The 21,673-nt window shown below is 35.6% G+C and overlaps 1 protein-coding gene across 1 annotated transcript in view; it reads left to right on the forward strand.

Moving 5' to 3' along the window:
* Karybeta3 (karyopherin beta 3) overlaps positions 1-21,673 on the forward strand; it is a 328,330-nt gene that overhangs the window by 61,142 nt on the left and 245,515 nt on the right. The window contains exons 3-5 of the mRNA XM_090369326.1: positions 352-541; positions 4,475-4,577; positions 14,257-14,353. Of these exons, the coding sequence (XP_090225452.1) occupies positions 352-541; positions 4,475-4,577; positions 14,257-14,353 (390 nt within the window). The remainder of the gene's footprint in view (positions 1-351; positions 542-4,474; positions 4,578-14,256; positions 14,354-21,673) is intronic.

Below are 21,673 nucleotides of genomic sequence, written 5' to 3' on the forward strand. Positions count from 1 at the left end.
TTATAAATGAGAAATAATAGCTCCTGAAATTAGCAGTTGGCATTTAAGGAGAAAAATTGAGCCTAATGTTGTATTTTAGAGTTTCATAAGTTTTCCTGTCTTTTGGGATAATGCTACCAGATACTCCTGTAACCACAAGTCACACTCATGGTTAATTCCATGTTGGTTAAACATATCATATTTAACTAACATGGAATTCTTGCATAAACATGAATGTTTACACATGAATAAAACAAATTTTACTGGCAACTAAGTTTAAATATTGATATTTTTATATACTTTATATGAAAAGAGTTTTCTTGGTCTGAACTCATTAATCATATATGCATTGATATTTCTTTGATTTTCAAGGTCCGCCAACTTACTGCCGTCCTGCTTAGGAGAATAATATCCAATGAATTTGAGAATATTCAAAAGTTGACGCCAGAAATTAATAACCAGTTAAAGAATCATTTACTCCTTATTATACAACAGGAGATCAGCCCTTTACTTCGAAAAAAGACTTGTGATGCAGCCTCAGAGTTAGCCCGAAATTTAATTGGTAAGTGAAAGGGAATCGAATGCACTTATGTACATAAATATGGCCAATAAAGAGCATGGAATATACTATTTAAAGAATTACTGTGTTTAAATGGTTCTTGTTCATTTTTATAATGCATTATCCAAAAAGCAGCAACCTATTGGGCAACGTTGAGAAAAAACGATGCGTTAGGATTGAAGCTTTGAATGTTGCCTACATTTTTTTATCAACTTAAAAACAATCCACTGCTATAATTTAATGACCATATAATTTTATTTCTGAAAGCTGATTTTTCAAGCACCTCTCAGAAATGAAATTAAAAATATATTATCCTTGCATGGGCCATTGTGTTCGTTATGAAATGTTATGCCATTTAGCATAAATATCACACATAAGTTATATTCTTAAAATTTATAAGGCACACTGTGCCCAGTGATCAGATATACAAAAATGAAATACTAAAATGTATTATATTGTAGTGCACATACAGTCTAACAGTTTCTGGAAACCAAGTTAACTGTGGTAAAAAGGTGGGTGTATAATATTTGTAGTAATTTTTTTTTATAAATTTTATACTTTTTATATCCATTTTTCTTGTATACCAGAAATAGTAGGACCCCTCTGATGCATTTTTTTTTTTTTTTTGTATAAAGTATATTTTAGTGCTGTGTTAAAAGTTTTATACATATTGACTGATGACAATTCATCCAGATAATATCTAAAGAAATATAAAAGCCTTCTCATAAAGTACATGAGGTGTATCCTTGGGTCACTGTTATATGCTAGCTGTGAGTGTGTGTGTGTATCATATGCCTGTTTCAAATCTGGATGAACTTCACAAGTGAATCATTGATGCAATTGCTTCCATGACACCAAAAGTGTTAAAAAAAACACTTGCTGTGAAATTGCAAACCGTTTGGGCATCCTGCATGCTGCCCAAGTGGAAAAATTAACTTTTTTGAGTTGTCTTTCCTTTAAAAATAACTATTTACTATATTTGCTATATAACTATCTTTTGTAGTTCCTGTTATATAATAATTTGTAATGTGGTCAGTAATTTATAGACACTCTGTAATATACAAAACAAAAGTTAATTAACAATGATTTGTCAGGGAATTTGGGCCATCCAAAGAGGAAGAGGAGTTTCTTCCAAGCTTTTCACAGGAAGATTCATTTGTCTATTGCAGCAGTATTTCTGGATTAATGACTGTCTTAGGAACTCCAGTATGGTGGAGATTGCTCATCAATATCACAAGCTACTATGAAATATGTTCTTCTTAAGAACATTTATACTTGTTTTAATTGCACATTCAGTTCAGTTAAAGGAAACACGAGAACTTCATGCTTGTTAAAGAAATGGCTGCTTTGTGGAGATTTGAAGGAGTCTGTATATGCTGTCGAATGACCTGTCAAGTTACTCTAAAATGCCATGTTTCGTATGAATTGTGTACTGGCTTCAAAAAAGTATTGAATCTGAAATTATGATGAGCTCAGTGGAAGGCCTGCCACTACCTTTTATTCTTATCAAATTAGGGTCAGTGAAATAATTTGTTAAAGATTACAAACTAAATCACAAGGATGTCAGTTGCTTTAAGAATCTTTGCAGTCAGTTTCCAAGTTTATTGAATGCACAACACAAAGGTGGCATTTTCTTTGGCTACAGATATGAAAGTTTACTTCAGTTGGAAAACATTGAAGGTTCAATGCCACAGCTGAAAAAGAAGCATTGATTTGGCATTAGGAATATTATTCGCTCCAAAAAAAAAAAAATACAACCACCCCAAACCATTACTGACTGTCCACCTGCCTAACTGTTTAGGCAGGTGGATGGTCGGTAATGGTCGGGGGCACGTTTGACTGTCACACATTTTTATCTCTGTTACGTCTATATGCATCTCTGAATGGTCCAGGTTGTGTCCATCCTTGCAGACCATCTGCTGCATCCCTTCATGGTCATCGTGCACCCACAGGGCAATGGACCGGCAGGATAAAGTGCCTCTCCACAGAGCCGTGGTGACTAGAACATGGTTTCAAGAGCAATCTGCAGATTTTTACCACCATGGAATGGCCTCCCTGTTCGCCGGACATGAATCCAATGGAGTATCTTTGGGATGCTGTGGAAAAGTCCATTCGAGCTTTGCCTCCTCCACTGAGGAATGAGACAGAATTATGGACAGCAGTGCAGCAAGCATTGATGAAAATACCTGTGGAAAACTTTCATGAACTAGCGGACTCAATGCCTCACCGTGTGACCACCCTTATCCGGGTGAAAGGTGGGCCTACACATTACTAATTAGGTATCCCATGATTTCTGTCCATTGTGTATATTCTTATAGTTTATTTTCTTAGGTTGTTATTGTTCAAAATAGTTATTATTGTTATTGTTATTATTTGGTTTTTAGGAGCATTAGCAACTAAGGCCATATTGCTCCGGGATATGCGGTGGTCATTTCCTGACCTTTCCGCATCCTCCGTATTTGGTGGTGACGGGCTCGAACCCCGGTCTAATCAAGAAACATGTGCTACGCACTGCTGCTCCTTCCCACCTGGCTACGGAGGCGCTTCAAAATAGTACAATTTAAGCATCTAACTATTTTGTTAGCATTGTTAGCCTGGTTTTAGCATTAGCAAGGGCACATGATGCAAGAAAGCAAGCTTATATAGCATCAGCCAAAACAAAACCGCTCTTCTCTCTCTCTCTCTCTCTCTCCCTCCCACCCTCCCTCCCCAAATGTTTGTCTAGTTCTGCCTTGAATCTGTTTAAGCTATCAACTCCTACAACGACAGATGGAAATTTGTTCCAGCAATCAACCACCCGCTGGCTAAAGGCAAGCTTTCGCACATCTATCCTACAACTGTCTTTCCTCAATTTGAATTTATGCCCTCTCAGGTGATTATTCTGAGCAAGAGGAGGAATCCCATCATCATTGAGCATGCTCAAACCATTCAAGGCTTTATACACCTCGCAGGTGCCCAGTCTCCAGACACTGTAATTTGCAAAACTTAAGTCTTTCTTCATAAGAGCAACCCTTTGTTCCATTCACTAATCTTGTTGCCCTTCTCTGTACTCATTCCAACAGCTCTACATCCTTCTTAAAATGAGGCCTCCAGACCTCAAGGTGTGGTACTCAAGGTGTGGCCAGACCATTACCTTATACAAGGGGATAATCACCTCCTTATCCTTGCTAGAAAAATCCCTGTATATCATTGACAAGACACCATGAGCTACTCTTGCAGACTGTCTGAACTGCTCAGAAAACTTCATATCTGCCTGCACAATTACCCCCAGGTCCTTTTCACTCTCCACCACTGTCAGTGTAGTACCACACAGTTGATACATTACTCTGGGGTTACTGCTTCCCCTATGCGGTACTTTACATTTGTCAGGGTGGATATCAAATTGTCATACTGAGAATTTAATCGATTTTGATAGCAGTTTTTTATATGTTGAATTTTCTTTTTTCATAAGGTATTGATATTTCTAATTACAATGTTTTAAAGCAGGGGCTTGTAAGTGGTCAATCACAAAGAACATTTTCTTTGATTGTTATGCACAAAATAAATATAATTTTCTGGGAATACCAGTGCCATAAATTTCATTAATTGCTTGATTAACTTTTAAAGGACAACAACTCAGCTTTTGGATTATTTATAATAAAAAAATTAATAAATAAAAATAATAATTCTACAACTATCGTATTTTATTTGAAATAGAAATGTGAAAAAAATGTGATAGATTGATCTTGTGATCTTATTTATCTTTAAAGTAGCTTATAAATTGGGACATTTTGCCAGGCCTGTTTTAAAATATATAAAGGTTATCATGTTTGTACGACTTGTGTTGCTTTTAACACTTAATGTCTTGTCATATTTTAACTACGAAAAGTTGCTTATGTAATTATATTTGAATGCTGTACTGAAAAATAGATTGATTTCAGTTTCATTACATTACAGATGATGAAGGAAATAATCATTGGCCCGAATTCCTGAAATTTTTATTTGATTGTGCAAGCTCATCTAATCAGTTTTTGAAGGAGTCTTCACTGCACATGTTTTCGTAAGAAAAGTTTGTGATGTTTTTTGAAGTATTTTGTTTAGTGTCAGTAGAGCATTTAGATTATTATCATCAGTATTTCAGGATATTCTATTTAATTAATTTCTGATATAATTTTGACACATACAAACACATTTCCTGTGTGCCTATTGATGAAATGATTCAACAAAGCTGTATCAGTAACTTGCCACTTTTTTACCTGCTGAGTTTAAGAGAAATCCATTGAAAAGGAATGAAATGAAAAATAAGATAGACTTTGCCTATTAAGAAATGCACCCTTGCAAGGATTTTCAACTAAAAATACAGGGAAATAGTTGACATCAGACATAAGGAGAAAATATTCATTATACGACAGCAGTACAAGCTGTGATTTTCAATTTAACCCTTTCTTGATACTGCGAAGTACCCATGAGAAGGATAAGCTGTGAATTAATACTGATTCTATTTTCCTATTTCCTCTTAACCAATCAAAGTTAAGGTCTTCTTATCACTTACATATGTTTTAATATGTAAGTGATAAGAAGACCTTAATTCTGATTGGTTGAAAGGAAATAAATGTTTACTAGGTCCCATATACAGCAATACCCCGCATAGCACTGATAATTGGTACCGAAACTATTCTGTGTTATGTGAAACCGTGCTGATTGAAGTATAATTATAATGGGTTTTAATTGAATGCGTACCAGAGGAAACAGTCTATAAACATATTACAATAAACCTGTAAACAATTTGCACTTGATAGCCAATTAAAAGGATTTGAAAAAAAAAATATACTGCAAAAATTTAATTAATGAAAAGGTAACAGCATGAGAGATGAGAAAAAAGCATTATTGTTTATTTAGGTATTTCAGTGAAGTCTGGTGAAGTCGTCTCTTCTTTTTCTCGGCATACAAGTCTTTGTAGCATCGAATCCCACCTTGTAAAATTTGCCGTATCTTGATGCTATGTTCAGTGTTCGGATCTTCATTCATAATCGCCTCACAGGCCATGTAAATCTCCCGAAAATCTTTCTCCAATTCTTCTGTTGAAAGTTGTTTGAACTTGCGATTCAAAACCAGTGGGATCATTTGCCAAATGGAGCAAAACGTGTTGCCAAACAAAAGGCATGTTGTTGACAGTGATTTCTGGCCAAGATGCAGATATATTTTCGATCGTATTTAAAGGGGTAAAAAATAAATTGTGAAATGAAAAATTTGAAAAGCTATCACGTTGTCTCGTCATAATGGAATTAAGAATACCGAACACTGTTGCATGTTGCCGCTGATTGCCTGAGTTAAGGGGAGCTATTGGCATATATGCACATGTGAGACAATGTAGTTGGCACCACAGCATATATGTATGTTTAATTAGGCTACGACAACACAGCATATATGTAGAGTACGTGTCTAGGCAATTGAATGAGTTTTAATGTGTATAGTAAATTTTCAACTTAAACTTAATTTAAAACCGTGTTATAGTGAAACCCATGCTGTTTGAAGCCGTGCTAAGTGAGGTATTGCTGTATTGGAAATATCTATAGGTAAGTACATTTTCAGAATGTTTAAATTTTTCAGATTTATATTTCTTAATGGCATTCATTATATATAGTTTAGTCATTCACAGGTCTAATTAAAATATTAATATTATCAGCACCCAGTTTATAAAGAAATTGATCTACATATAGTGCTAATTCCATTTTTATAGGATTATTATGGAAACCGTAATAGAAATAAGCTAGTGTTTGATACATTATAATGGCAATTTTTATGTAGATGTAACTTATGTACTTTTCTGAACAGTTTTTCAAATTACTGTGTTAAGGTATTTCATGTTATTTTGAAAGACAACTTTAAAAACACCTTTAATATCAATATCATGAAAGATTTATTTAATTTTATCTCTAACGTGCTGTGTTACGGGATGGTTATAAATGTGCTGGAAACCTGTTATGGATTTTTATTAGAACTATGAGCGGCAGATATTTTATACCTGACTTTGTATTATAGTACTGTGGTAAGATTTAAACTCCAGGAATTTTTTTCTGTTGGTTAAGCTATGCAGCTCTTTCTGTATCATGTTTTTATTTGTGTGATTCTGTTTGATTTTTAGCATCTGGATGTAGATATATTGTAATTTTTACTGTACTAGTTTATTTTTAATTATAAATGCATTGCTTGTTTGATTTCATCATGCAAACTTCCACTGACTTATTGTTGAAAAATACATTGCTGTCCATCACCCACACACAAGGCTAACTATAGTGAATGTATGCTATGACACTGTCTCTGTTGAATGGCATAACAGTTGAAAAGAAAAAAGAAGTAAAAAAGAGTTTAATGTGACAGTACTAAGTTTGTTTTTAGTTGGGGGAGCATTATCCTGATTAATGACTTTATTCAAGGGGATAATCACCTCCTTATCCCTGCTAGAAAAATTCCTGTGTATCATTGACAAGACACCATGAACTACTCTTGCAGACCGTCTGCACTGCTCGGAAAACTTCATATCTGCCTGCACAATTACCCCCAGGTCCTTTTCATTCTCTACCACCGTCAGTGTAGTACCACAGAGTTGATATGTTACTCTGGGGTTACTGCTTCCCATATGTAGTACTTTACATTTGTCAATGTTAAACTTCATTTGTCACCTCTCAGCCCATCTGCCCAACTTTTCTAGATCCTGTTGCAGCAGTGTACTGTCATTAGTGTCATTAACAACCCTACCAACCTTCGTATCATCTGCAAACTTGGACATTAAGGCTGATATACCATCACCAATGTCATTTATAAATACAGAAAACAACAATGGACCCAACGCTGAACCCTGAGGGGGACTCCACTAATAACAATAGTCCACGAAGAGCAGTGTCCATTGATTACCACTCTCTGTCTTCTCCCCTTCTCCCATAGCTTGAATGGTCCAATTTACCAGTTAATGACAGACCAAAAATCATGGGTGGATGGGGGGAAAGAATGTACCAGGAAGTGTTCAGTGTTCACCAGTAGCAGTGGATGGATTGGTATTTGGTCAGTGCCTAATAAATTTAGACGCAACTGATTTCATAAATATTACATTTTTGCTTCATACTTGTAGTTGTGACTATTTCTTTGGTTATTATTGACCTGTCTTAAATCTGTATCTCTTGTTGGTTCACATTTTAAAAGTTTTTTTATGTCATACTGCCAGTGTTTGTAAGAAAATATAAGTTGAAAGCTAGCAGGTTCAGCATTCAATCTCCTCTGATATATTTGTAGTGGAAATAAGGGAGGCTCCGATATAAATATTTACATCACTTTTTTCTGCTTGGCAAATAATAAAATAAACCCTTTCAGTGTGAGAACTTTAATTCTTGGAGTGTTAACACTACTGAAACCTTGCTCTTTAGAGAATTCATGAACCAAAATCCATGTTTTCTCTTAATGGACAAGTTTTAGGGGACAGGAAGCTTCTACTTCTCTCTCTCTCTCTCTCTCTCTCTCTCTCTCTTTCTCTCTCTCTCTCTCTCTCTCTCTCTCTCTCTCTCTCTCCTCTCTCTCTCTCTCTCTCTCTCTCTCTCTCTCTCTCAGGGTAACTTGGAAATTTTTTTTAGCTGGTGCACCATAAGCCTCAGGATTCCTTGCACTATATGGCTAGTAATAATAATATTTTATGTAGCATGCTCTTTTTCAGTCAGAATCGATTGCTTTTGAGTTTCTTCAGCAGGGAAGAAAGGGGTGGATTTTTGAATACATTTTATGAACAGAGCCAACTTAGGGTGTGGAGAGTTAGTTCTCAGATGGCCCCAGGGGTTTCTCCCATCTCCACATTGTGTTCTCTGTCTGTGAAGGCCAGAGGTGAAGGGGAGGATGGATAGTGAGACACTGGCCTCAGGCAGATAAATTATCAGGGTGGCAAAAATAAAAAAATATGAAAATCTTGAATTTTTACGCTGTTTCTCCATATCAATTACGTTAAAATTCAAATATTTTTGGTGACAGTGCCTTTCTTGGTTGGGTTCTACTTGATGCCCGATCTGGGCATCAAGTAGAACCCCTATAGCAGCAGAAAAAAAAACTGCGTGATGGAATATAATATTTCAAAGGTTGGTTGATTAACTTTTAAAGGACAACAACTCAGCTTTTGGATTATTTATAATAAAAAAATTAATAAATGAGGGGAAAGAAAAAATTAAGGATGCATCAGGCAGGAAAATATATGGAACCATTCCTCTCTACAATTACACATTATCAGAGTCCAAGATATACATGAAGAAAAGACCAAGATATGCATTCCTTGGTCTTTTCTTCTTCCTGGTTGTTGATAAAATATCATTGGTTAGTAGAATATCACTGTTGTTTCTGAATTTAATAACTGTTTCAGACACACAAAGAAACTTAGTGTCTGAAACAGTTAATAAATTATTTTTTTATGAAGACCAAATTACAACTGTAAAAAAGTCTGCTTTTCTGCTCTTTCCTTGGAAAATTTGTGGGTGTTTTTTTTTTTTTTTTTGCTTGACTATAGAATTTTGCTTCTTTTCGAAGTGCTCATTGCTGTATCCTCAGGGATATCTTGACCTTTTTATGTCACAAGACAGTTCAGTTTTGTTACAGTTTAAGATTTGCCAACAGTAGTACATAATCTGTGCAATCACTGATGATTGAACAGTTTATGTACTACTAATTGCAGTGGGAGTATTAAGTTTTAATCCTATATGTAATTTGCACATTTCCCTGATAGGATATAATCTAATTTCTTGATTTCAGTATGAAATTAGGAAATATTATTTTCACAAATTTCAAATATTAAATCTTTTATTAGCATTAGCATTAGTAGAGGCATATGATGCAGGAAAACAAGCTGATACAGCATCAGCCAAAAAAAACAAAAAATTTCACCCGTCCATTCGCTCTAAAATTTGTTTAAGCTATCATTTTTTTTTCTTTATTTTTTTTCTCTTATTTATTTATTTTTCCATTCTGTTTAAATATTCCATTAAGAAAAAGATGAAATATTTCAGTGCCAATATTTCATCTTTTTCTTAATGGATTGTATTTCTTATTGTGTGCACTTTGACAGTTTTAATAAAAATTAAATGTTAAACATGCTGTGTGTTTTACACCTTTTATTTTCATTTCAAAAAGCAAAAATTAAATTCTGCTGAAACTTAAATGTTTCAGACATAAAACAGAAACATTGCTCTCTTATTCTTTTCCGTTTTTCAGTTTAAAAGACTAAGTGTGTGAAAGTGCATGCACATATATTTCTGCTTATTATGTATATAAATATTAAAAATTGAAATAACTAGGATAAGAATGTAGATGTTTATTGAACTAGCAGGAGAAGAAAAACAGGTAACCCGAAACTTTTCAAGGACTGCATCATTGCTTGTCTGGTGTCCAGTAACATTTACTCACCTCAAGCAAAAAGTCAGATAGTTGCAAAGACTCTAGTGGGTAACCTGAACAGTTACTTTTGCAATTTCTTCATGAAAAACATAAAGAAATCACTTCAGAAACTAAAGTTTCACTATATTTAGGAAGGTATAAAAAAACTTCAGATTTTTAATCATTGATTAATGCAGAATGTTATTTTCGAAGCTCGCCTGTCAGGTTACCTGCCACTACCAGGTATGAGATCACCTAGGATAGTATTGACCACTATCCTGGGTAGTCCTTAAAATGAATAAATTTATCATTTATTCATTGATTGAATGAAATACATTCATTCAATCAATGAATAAATGGATGGAAATTTTTACTATTATATATATATATATTTGTATTAATACAATAAACCTTTCATCCGTAACATTTACTCACTTTAATCTGAGACTAATTATAAAGAATTAATCTTAATTATGAATGAAATGTTCAACTTCTTGTTCTTGTCTTTTGGAATTTTTGATGTATTGGCTGTTTCAGATTGTAGTGCACTATTCGAACTTCTGTTTTGGCCAAAATAATGGAGTCACTGGTTAAAGAAGCATTGCAGGATCATTTAGACAAGACTGCAGTTATAGTTCAGACACAGCATGTATTTGTTAAGGGGAGGTCTTGTCTGACCAATGTGATTGAATACTATGATTTGGGCACAGGAATTGGATGCAAAAAATAATTTTGATATCATATACAGTCGATTCTGGTTATTTGGGACACATCTGGACTAGCGCATTTTGGCCTGATTAAGCGGCTGCTCCAATTATGTGAAGTTTCAGGTAAATAGTTAAAAATACAGTGGTCCCCGCTTTACAATTGGTTCACTACAATCAAATTACATTACGATGGACTCACCATAGTAAAGTACCGTTCACTATACGATGTGTAGTAAGTGCCGGTCATTATGATCACGTTTGTGAATTGAATTTTAATTCTATTAAACAGCGATTCTAATTAGCGAAAATAGGAGGAATATATCCTCAGGTTATAAACGTAAGATGTATTAAGCACAAATTTACCCTTTATTACCTTACGTGAAAATCGGAAGAATATTGTGATAATCGGAATAATTAATATGTACCGTAATATGTACATACTAACTAGTTGACATTTGTTGGTGGGGGTTAAAATTTAAAACAGAAAAAAGATAAGCAAACAATAACAAAGAACAGGGCACACACAAATTGCAAGTAACACGATACGCACAAGTGAGAATGGAGTAACAAGTTACTAAGCTTTAAAAAAAGGAATGAAGAGAAGATTCTGAAAATAAATTTTTTTATGTCATTGAAGATTTCATGGAAGTGTAAACGCATTTCACCATAATAACCCACAGAATTCCAGCTGTCGGTATTATCACAGATTCAATAAGATCGAGTTTACTATCCATTTATGATAGATTGCATTAACAGAAAAGCCCAATAAACAGGTGACTGTTAATTGTTTTTATTGTTTTATGGTTGTGACCTCCAGAAACCTGACTGAACCATGAGGTACGGTCGGAGACAATTGTAGGGTAATCTCCAGTGCTGCAGTCTCCTGCCCCGAGTAAATGGCATGTTGTCCCAATTAAGCGAAGTAAACCCTGGCTATTTTCTCGATTGGTTTCTCTTCTTTAGGATTTGTCCCAAAGAAACGGCTGACCTGATTAACCAGTCGCCCAAATAACTGGAATCCACTGTACTTGGATTTCAGAAAAGCTTTTGACACTGCTGTACGTAAAAGATTGCTGTACAAATTGGAGCAGTATGGCATTAAGGGCAAGTTGCTGCTATGGATAAAGGGAGGGCTGAGTGGGCGAAGACAGAGCAGTAATCATTGGACACTGCTCTTCGTTGACTAACAACATTGTTCTTTTCTGTATTTATCAATGTTGTCCCTCATTGTTGTTTTCTGTATTTATCAATAATATTGATGAATGTATATCAGGCTTTAATGTCTGAGTTTGCAGACGATACAAAGGTTGACAGATTGTAAATGACAGTAATGACAACAGGATCTAGAAGTGTTGGGCAGATGGGCTAAGAGGTAGCAACTGGAGTTTAACATTGACAAATGCAAAGTACTGCATATAGGTAGCAGCAACCCCAGAGTAATGTACCAACTGTGTGGTACTACACTCAGGGTAGTGGAGAATGAAAAAGACTTGGGGGTTATTGTGCAGTCAGATATGAATGAAATGCTCAACTTATTGTTCTTGTTCTTTGGAATTTTTGATCTTTTGGCTATTCAGACCGTAGTGCACCATTTGAACTTGTGTATTTGAAGAATAGAATATTTAATGTGACACATCCTATAATGGTGACACTTGATTTTTAGCCATAATTATGAGAGCATCCTTGGATTTGGGTTTTATGAGAAGTACAGGCAGGCTGCCAGAACAGCCCATGGGACCTTGTCAATGCTCTACAGGAATTTTATTAGCAGGGATAAGGAGGTGATTATCCACTTATTATTATTATTAACCATATGGTACAAGGAAGCCTGAGGCTTATGCTGCAAAAAAAAAATTCCCCGTATTACCCCCTGAGAGAGAGAGAGAGAGAGAGAGAGAGAGAGAGAGAGAGAGAGTGAGTGAGTATAAAGGAATCACCAAGAAAGAGAAGAATGATGATATCCAGCTCAGGACCCTGGGTTTGCCAAGCTCATACTCACCAGATGTGAGCCCCCCTTGTATAAGAAGGCAATGGTCAGGCCACAACTTGAGTACTGCATACAGGTATGGAGGCCTCATTTTAGGAAGGATGTAGAGCCTGCTGGAATAAGTACAGAGAAGGGCAACGAGATTGGTGAAAGGAACAAAGGGTTGCTCTTACCAAGAAGGCTTAAGTTCTGCAAATTGCAGCATCTGGAGATTAGGCACCTGCATGGAGATCTGTTTGAGGTGTATAAGGCTTTGAATGGTTTGGACAAGCTCAGTGCTGATGGGATTCATCCTCTTGCTCAGATTATGCACCTGAGGGGGCATAAATTCAAATTGAGGAAAGATATCTTCCACAATGACAAACGGAACAAACTTCCGTTTGTCATTGTGGAAGATGATAGCTTAAATAAATTCAAGAAAGAACTGGACAAATGTTTGGAGTGAGCAGATGGGTGAAATGGGAAGGGGTTTTTTTTTTTTTTTTTTTTGGCTGATGCTGTATAAGCTTGCTTTCTTGCATCATATGCCTCTACCAATGCTTAATGCTAATAATGTGTGGGAGTGGGACTGCCTTATTTATATTATAAATTGGTGCATGGCAGTAAGCTGCTTGACATGCTTTAATAAAGTCAACATTTCCTAATAGAAAATTTCCTAATAGTCAACATCAGAGCTCAAGGCACAGTGATGGAGAGAAAATTCTAATGGTTGGTTTTTTTCTCTTTGGCAGAACAACAGAAGCCTAGGGCAAGGAAACAATTCTCTGTGTTTGGTGTTGTGTAGAATTAACATTATCTAAGCTTAATATTACTAGGAAATTCAGAAAATTAAGGTGGTAGTGTTAAAACACTAAAATTTTTTATCAGTACAGTAAGTACTAGGGACAATATTCCAAACCTGATCATTACCTGCGAACTTTTGTAACATAGGACTGACAGCAAAAGTACCCTTAGTTGAGAGTGATCATGGAGGTCCAGCTTTGGTGATGGAGTGGGGGAGGAGCAAGAATTAATATTATAATGACTGGATGATAACAGGAATTAAACTTATTCTGTATCTACCAAAAAAAAAACTTTATCATTTATACTTTCCCCATTCCAAAAAAAAAGTAACTATCTAATTCCACTTTGAACTTTAATGTGGTTGAATCAAAGAGTCTGACAACACTCTCTGCTTCAACCACATAACCTCAATTGATATGTTGCAGTGTAGGACGTGGCGCCTCCATAGCAAGGTGGGAAGGAGCAGCAGTGCGTAGCACACGCTTCTTGATTAGATCGGGGTTCAAACCCGTCACTACCAAATACGGAGGATGCGGAAAGGTCAGGGAATGATCACCGCATATCCTGGAGCAATATGGCCTTAGTTGCTAATGCTCCTAAAAAAAACCAAATAACAAATAACAAACAAGCAGTGTAGGACAGTGCTCAGAATACATAATGGCGAAAATTATATTTTCTGTTTTTTTTTTTTTTTTGTTTTAATTTTCATTTAAAATTTATTACTCTTTATTTGTAACATAGTGTAGTAAACAATATTTATTTAAAAAAAAATTGCCTTATAATGATGATGCAACTACTGTGTATTATTGTAACTTTTATTTAACTGGAATTTCCATGTACATTTATGAACAATGATTTAGGTCAGTACCTGGCATATTTGGTAACCAGCAAAGCCGATATTTGGATGTTATTCGACAGATGCTGCTTCAAAGTTTGCAAGATTCAAATACTGAGCAGGTAAAATAAAAAAAAAATTCATTCTAATATTTATATCATCAGTACTCCTAGGGCCATTTTCATCATTGTCAGTGCACCTGATGATGGTGGTGCTGATGCCCCATTTGTGACAAACGTGGTGGCAGGTTACCTGACAGGTGACCATTTTCTTTTTAATTTCTGGAAAAGTTTTTGTTTTTTAATTCCGCTTCTACAGTACTAATACAGACTGTAACATTTAAATGCATAACACTTAATTGTATATATTGCTTACTTGCATAAAAAGTAAAAATCACAAATTGTTCCTTATGTTTCTATTACAGATTTGTCCAGTTAATTGTATAACACTTATTTGCATATATCACTTTTTTTGCATACGTATGCTGAGTCAAATTTCACATTTTCTAATGCATTTTGTAACTGTTAATTAAATAGTTGCTTTTTCTAAAAAATATATTTTTCTTTACTTTGCACTTACACAGTGATTACATTCATACTGCATTTTCCAGTCTATGCTCATGTTTATTTTTATGAACGTACTGGCTAATTGTTTTCCTACATGTCGATAACGTTTGTAATTATTGTATGTTTTTAATTCTATTAAAAACTTACATACTGAATGCTGCATTAACTAATAGTTTGCTGGTTCTTGAAGATGTTTCCCACACATGGACACAAATACAGTGTAATACATGCAGTATATATAAGTTCCCAAGTTACACAAGTGCATGTTGTAACAAGGTCATTCCTTGTGTTGAAAAGTAGCTATGTGTAGCCTGCAGTCAGTTGTGCTTTCTTCAATCAAGAACACTGAATACATAAAACATATTTTAAACATTTTATTTTTGTCTAGTGGTGTCACATCACAAAAACAGACTGACTTAGTCTTAGAGAACAAGTTGCTGTTAGCAAGAACTTGGCCAGTAAGCTGTTGCAAAATGAAATAGCAAAGAAGTATGGAATATCACAATTACTGTCACAAATCAAAACAAATCAGGAGACAATCTGGATTAATTTTTACGAATTGCTAATCTCAGCAAGAAATGACAAAGAGAATCAACCAGAGAAGATGTCAACGAAGCTATGTTTTGTTGGTACACCCAAACCTCCAAGCCTCTTAGCACTACAATTTCTGGGTCCTCGAAAAAGCCGACTCTTCAGCTAAGCAACTAGATGTTCAAGGAACGTTTAATTGGCTGTGGACTTATTGATGGTGTCAGCACTGAATGATTCAATTCAAAAAATCACATGGTGAAAAGCAAAGTCACAACAAGGAGGTAGGGGAATATTGGTTACACAATGTTTGTCCTGACAACCATGAGTAAGCAGAGGACATCTATAACTCTGATGAAATGGGGGAGTCTATTACTATGCTTTCCCAGATGTTGGGCTGGTGATCACAAATGAAAAACCACATAGAGCCAGGGTGAGTAAAGAAAGAATAACAGCCTTTGTTGCATGCAACTGGACAGGAACGGAGAAGAGAAAGGTGCTCATCATTGATAAATCAGCCAAGTCAGTATGCCTGCATGGAGTGCAGTCAGTATCAGTGAAATATGCATCTGGATGACCCCTTCTATATTTAAAGAGTGACTCAGAATTTGACAAAGGCATGACTTAGACAAAATCATAAGGTATGTTTCCTGCTAGATAATAGCACATTCCATGGAAATTGTTTCTCTTCCCCCAAACAGGACTGGTTCCATACAACCATTAGATCAAGGAATTATTAAAAATTTAAAGCACTATTACCGTAGTAGTATGATGAAAAAGATTATTTGCCAGACTGGCAGCAGACGATTCGATAGTGCACCAAAACTTGGAGGGTCCATTACACTGTTTGATACAATTCACCTCCTCTCCAATGCATGAACAATCCAGAATTGTTTTATGTTCAGCCTCACCACTGATGCCTCCAAATTTTGAGGGATTTTCAAAGGAGGATGCCCAGAAACATGGATAAGTTTTCTGTGCAGAAGATATGTGGAGTAGATGGAATGCACCAACAGAAGGGGAATTCTCGCATAAGGAATTAGATGCTGGTCTTGGAAACAAGGAAAATGAAGTAAAGGGGAAGAAGCTGTTGCTGATCCATCAAATACAGGTGGGATGGAAGTGCTAGACACCCTTAGAAATCCCATCTATGCTAGAGGACTGCAACAACTGGGAGATTCTTTGGCTGCTTTAGAAAATGGTGTAAGAGCAGAAATATGCAAAGCCACTAAACAAAAAACTTTGATTTTTTTTTTTTTAAAGTATATAAAAGAGACCATCAGCTACCTTTATACTGAGAACTTTGATTTTAGTATTGTATAAGTTAATTATTGTGTAATTGAATGTTAATTTAAAAACTTATTGCATGTCATTTAGCCACTTTGCAGACAATGTATTATCATTACATTACTAGCTGGTTTGATGGGTTCACTTTTAGTTACGGTAAAGTATTTGCATCTTCAAATAGGCCTCTGGGGTTGGGAAAATTCATATTCACAAAAATTACATACGAACACCAACCGTTGCTGAAATAATTACTTTTAATTTACTTTAATACTGTTAAATATATACATAGAACTAATGAAATAACAAAACTTTTCTTTAAATTAATGTAGAATAAAAATATACAATCTATTTACAATAAATATATAAGATATATAAGAATTTATGAGAAAATAAAACCACTAAAATACCGATAAAACAATGAGACTAAAACCGCTAAAATCCCGAAGCTTTCAGAGGCACCCACCTCCTTTCTCAGCAGTAAGATTTTTATGGTACAACACATCCTTAAATAACAGCAGGCTCACGGCTCTCAGCACGTGGTTCCACAGGAGCGTGGCCAGTATTCTCTTCATGCACACTGGAACCGGAAATGGCTCGGGAGCGTGCCAGGCAGAACCGATCATCCCGTCAGAGAATCGCTGCCTCAAAGAGGGGATGAATACGAATTCCCCTGTCTCTATTAATGGTATTGTTCCCAGAAGAACAAATCTGCAAGCTCTCAAGCCACTTGCAGTCCCAAAACCTATGCATGGTCGATGATGACAGCTTTGTCCGGGGAGATCTGATGATGTTTCTCCCAAAAATGGGAAGTCCGCTACAGCGGACTTCCCATAATCAGCAGATTTTATAGCATTTATGTCTTCCCTAGACGATCTTTGAACCGCCGCCTCGTTTCACTAATATAACACTCCCCACAATCCGGGCATCTAATCTCATAAACAACCCCACTACTAACAACCCTTGGTATGAGGTCCTTAACCTGAGACACAACTGTGTGCAACCTCCATCCCGGAAACTGTACACAACGTGTCTGACAGTCACGTAATAGAGGATAGAAATGAAGAAATTATACGTGTTACAGCGGACCTCAAGAAATGTGGTTACCCCCAGAGGATCTTGGACAAATTTATTAGAGAAGTGGAGTTTGAGCAAAGAGAGCCGTTCATACCTGTTGCCACCACATACATTCCTTACTATCTGGGCCTAACGGAATGTATAGCACGTGTATTACGTGACTGTCAGACACGCTGTGTGCAGTTTCCGGGATGGAGGTTGCACACAGTTGTCTTAGGTTAAGGACCCCATACCAAGGAATCTTAGTAGTAGCGTTGTTTATGAGATTAGATGCCCGGATTGTGGGGAACAGATGGCGGCACAGGCGCTGCTAAATTAGCATATCAACTCATACTACCATTGCATTATATTAAATATTGACAAAAGTTAAATTATAATAAATTAAATAAATAGATAATTAAGCATTCATTAGAGGCAGCAACATGCAATTCCTCCATTTTTTAATTTATTCTGATTTTGTTATCTTTTAGTAGTTCCTTCAACCCCCTTTTTTTAGTGATATTTCATGTCTTTTGGAACTGGTACCTCTTGGGGGGGGGGGTACCGCTAAATTAACATGTAATTGGCATTATTCTAAATTTTATATACGTCATGTTAATTGGATTTAAAGTTCAAAATTATATAGGGGTTTCTGGGCTATTATTTATGTGTAACTTTTATTCTTTTCCGTTCGTTCATTTATTTGGTTATTTTTATGTTAATTTTCGCTCTACAGTTTTTTGCCATACTACTGGCTTATGTTTTATTTTATTTAATTTAAAATATATTTCGGCTTCATATGGAGGAATTGCGAGTCGCTGCCTCTAATGAATGCTTAATTAATTATTTATTTATTTATTTTATTATAATTTAACTTTTGTCAATATTTAATGGTAGTATATATATATATATATATAACAAACTTTAACAAACTTCCATATAGCAAATTTTTCTGCGTAGTAAACATTTTGATTTCCCCTTGGTCATTACATTGAAAATAGTTTCCATATAACGAAGAAAATTTCCATACAATGAACTGATTTCGAGAGACGTGGGTATGTATGCATTGTTCACACCTCTGGCCTTTAGGCAATAGAACTGACACTATAGAAAGCACAAATTAAGAGCTAAGAGGATTAAGAATTAATCACTTTAGCTTTTAATAGCTAAAGTAATTAAAAAGGGTTTAATTCTTAGGAGAGCATTCCACAATTTAGTGTTGCCCTTAAAGCATTTACCGTACCGAAAAGTTGTGCTGGTCAACTGTTGTCTGTGTCCACAGTCATTGGCAAAGATTAAAGAATATTCTTGACATGGACATTGGCTCTGGTCATTGTTTTCTATTGTAAGCACCCTATTAGAGAATTAGGCGAGAATGATTTTCCTCTATCCCAAAAATTCATCTGTTTTGCAGAAATGAGTCATCCACACTTTCACTAAATTTCACTTGTCTCTATATGGTAGGTACAAGTTGTCCCTAAATCATTTTTGTTTTAGCTGCTGTGCAAGTAATCTTACAATGTATAAGAGGAAATTCTTGACTGTAGTGGCAAAAGTAGCAGGTCTTAATAGTGTAGATCGCAGCTTTAAAAAAAAAAAGAAATCTCTTTAAAATTTGGTGCCCCTGCCAGTAGTGTGTCAGCCATTCCGAAAAACTGTGTTTCGATTCTCAAACTGTTTGAGGAAATGGGACCCAGTTAGAAGTGTGCGAAATTATGCCTGTATGAAGATGTAGATGAAGCCGTTTTTAAGTGTGTGAAGTTGATTCGAGACCCAAACATGCCGATAATAAAACAAAAGGGCCATTAATAAAACAAAAGGCTATGGAGTACACATCGTTTCTCTGGCATAAAACTTTCCAAGCCAGTTCTGGTCGGCTGGACAAATTTAAAAAGTGCCATGGCTTACTTGAAAAAGTTATATCTGGTGAAAGTGTGGTTGTAATTGAACAAGACTGGACCCATTGGAAAGAAACAGTTTTGAAAAAAAATATGGACTATGAGCCCCAAAGACATTCAGCATTGATGAAACAGCTCTTTTTTTTTTTAATGCTTGCCTAACAAGACACTGACTTTTAAAGGTGATAAATGTGTTAGTGGTAAAAATAGTAAGGTGAGAGAGAATTACAGTCTTGGTTGGTGCAAATATGTCAGGTAATGAAAAACTGAAGCTTTTGGTAATAGGCAAAAGTAAACAACCCTGATGTTTCAAAGGAGTAAAGTCGTTAGTTTGACTACAACTACAACAAAAAAGCTTGGATGACAAGTGAAATTTTTGAACAGTGGATTTTAAAATTCAATAGAAAGATGACGAAAGAAAACAGAAAAATCGTTTTGATTGTCGACAACTGCCCTGCCCACCTTCACTTGGTAATTTTGAAACTTGCAAGTGTGAAGCTTGTTCTCTTCCCTCCAAATACTTCGTCTAAACTGCAGCCAATGGACATTATCAAGGCATTATCAAGAATTTTAAAATGCACTACCAAAGGCACATCTGAAAAAAATTATACTGAGAATAGAAACCAACCAACCTATAGATTCTGTTATAGATTTGCAGATGTGTATATCAGAGTTGGCAAAAGTTTGGAGTCAAAATGTGACAGAAACAACAATTAAGAATTGTTTCTCAAAAGGAAGTTTTGCTAAAATGCCAATTAACAGCGATGAGAGGGATGAACTGCTACAGGACATTGAGAAATCTTGGGAAGAACTCCAACCGAGAAGTTTGATCAGTGGAGAAATTGTTCTTGAAGAATTTTTAGGAGTTCATAACGATGTCATATAGCTGAATATCCAAGTGACTCCAACATTTTGGAGAGTATTCAAAGAACTAGTGAGAATACCGACAATGAGTTGTATGAAATTGAGGGCAATATTAAAACCTTCCAAACATGAAATGTTGGTAGCATTTGAAACTTTGCACCGAGGCCTTCAGTGTGAATAAAATGTGCCAGAAAATATATTTGAGTGCTTAAACAAATGCAAACATTTTTATGAACAATGTACAGTAAAATCCAGTGTACAACAAAAAATAACCAAATATTTTACAACATAATTCTTAAAAGTTTACTAATATATTGTGTGCATCATGGAAAGTAGTCATTTCTTTATATGTGTGTATTAATAAATTAATTATTTTAAAATGTTAGAAAATATTTTCATTCCCACTCATTTCTGATTTATTTCCCATATTTTGCTGTATTTCTGAGTTGAATTACAGTATTTTTCATTGTTGAAAAGGTCATACATTTTTATAACGAAATTTCTGTATAACAAATTTTTTCAAGCGAACGATCAATTTCATTATATGGAGGTCTGACTGTGTGTATATATATATGTGTGCACATTTATATAGGGTGTCTCAAAAATATTGGTACAAACGTTTAGGGGAGGTAGGTAACATCTGAAGGAATGTGAATTGCATAGGAACCCATAACTGGAAACATCACCATAAGTCGGTAGACGGCGCTGTTCATCAGTTCGCGAGGGGGAAAATTTCTGGTTTACTCATTTAAGCAGTAGTCGCCGCACAAAGAGCATGCATCGATATATGAACTGTGAGCTGGCAGACATGCACCATGGATTAGAAGAGGGCAATGGACGAGCCGCTCAACAAATTTATGGAGAACGCTTCCCAGGCAGACATGTACCGAACCACTATTTGTTTGTGCGTGTGCATCAAAATTTGGCCCCGGGTGCCAAGCGTATTTCGAGGCCAAGCGATATTCTTGTGATAAATAGAGAGCTCTTGTAAAGTGACTGAAGTTATTTCCTTTTAAGTTCCCACATTTCTATCAACAGCTTTTCTTTAAAACTAGTTCTATACTTGAAAACCACTAGTTAGAACACAGAAAGGAAACACACCTTTCTTTTTCCTATATTTCTTGTTCTATTAATCAACTAACACTTCAACTGCTTGGCCTCCGAGCGGCACTGCTCCTGCCTCCCCGTGGCGGGGCCGGTAATCTGGGGGAAAAGTTATCCCCCAGGGCTAAAAGGAGCAACGATG

The sequence above is a fragment of the Mastigoproctus giganteus genome, chromosome 3 (assembly GCF_048544385.1).
Source record: "Mastigoproctus giganteus isolate SK-2022 chromosome 3, ASM4854438v1, whole genome shotgun sequence".
NCBI classification, from domain to species: domain Eukaryota; kingdom Metazoa; phylum Arthropoda; class Arachnida; order Uropygi; family Thelyphonidae; genus Mastigoproctus; species Mastigoproctus giganteus.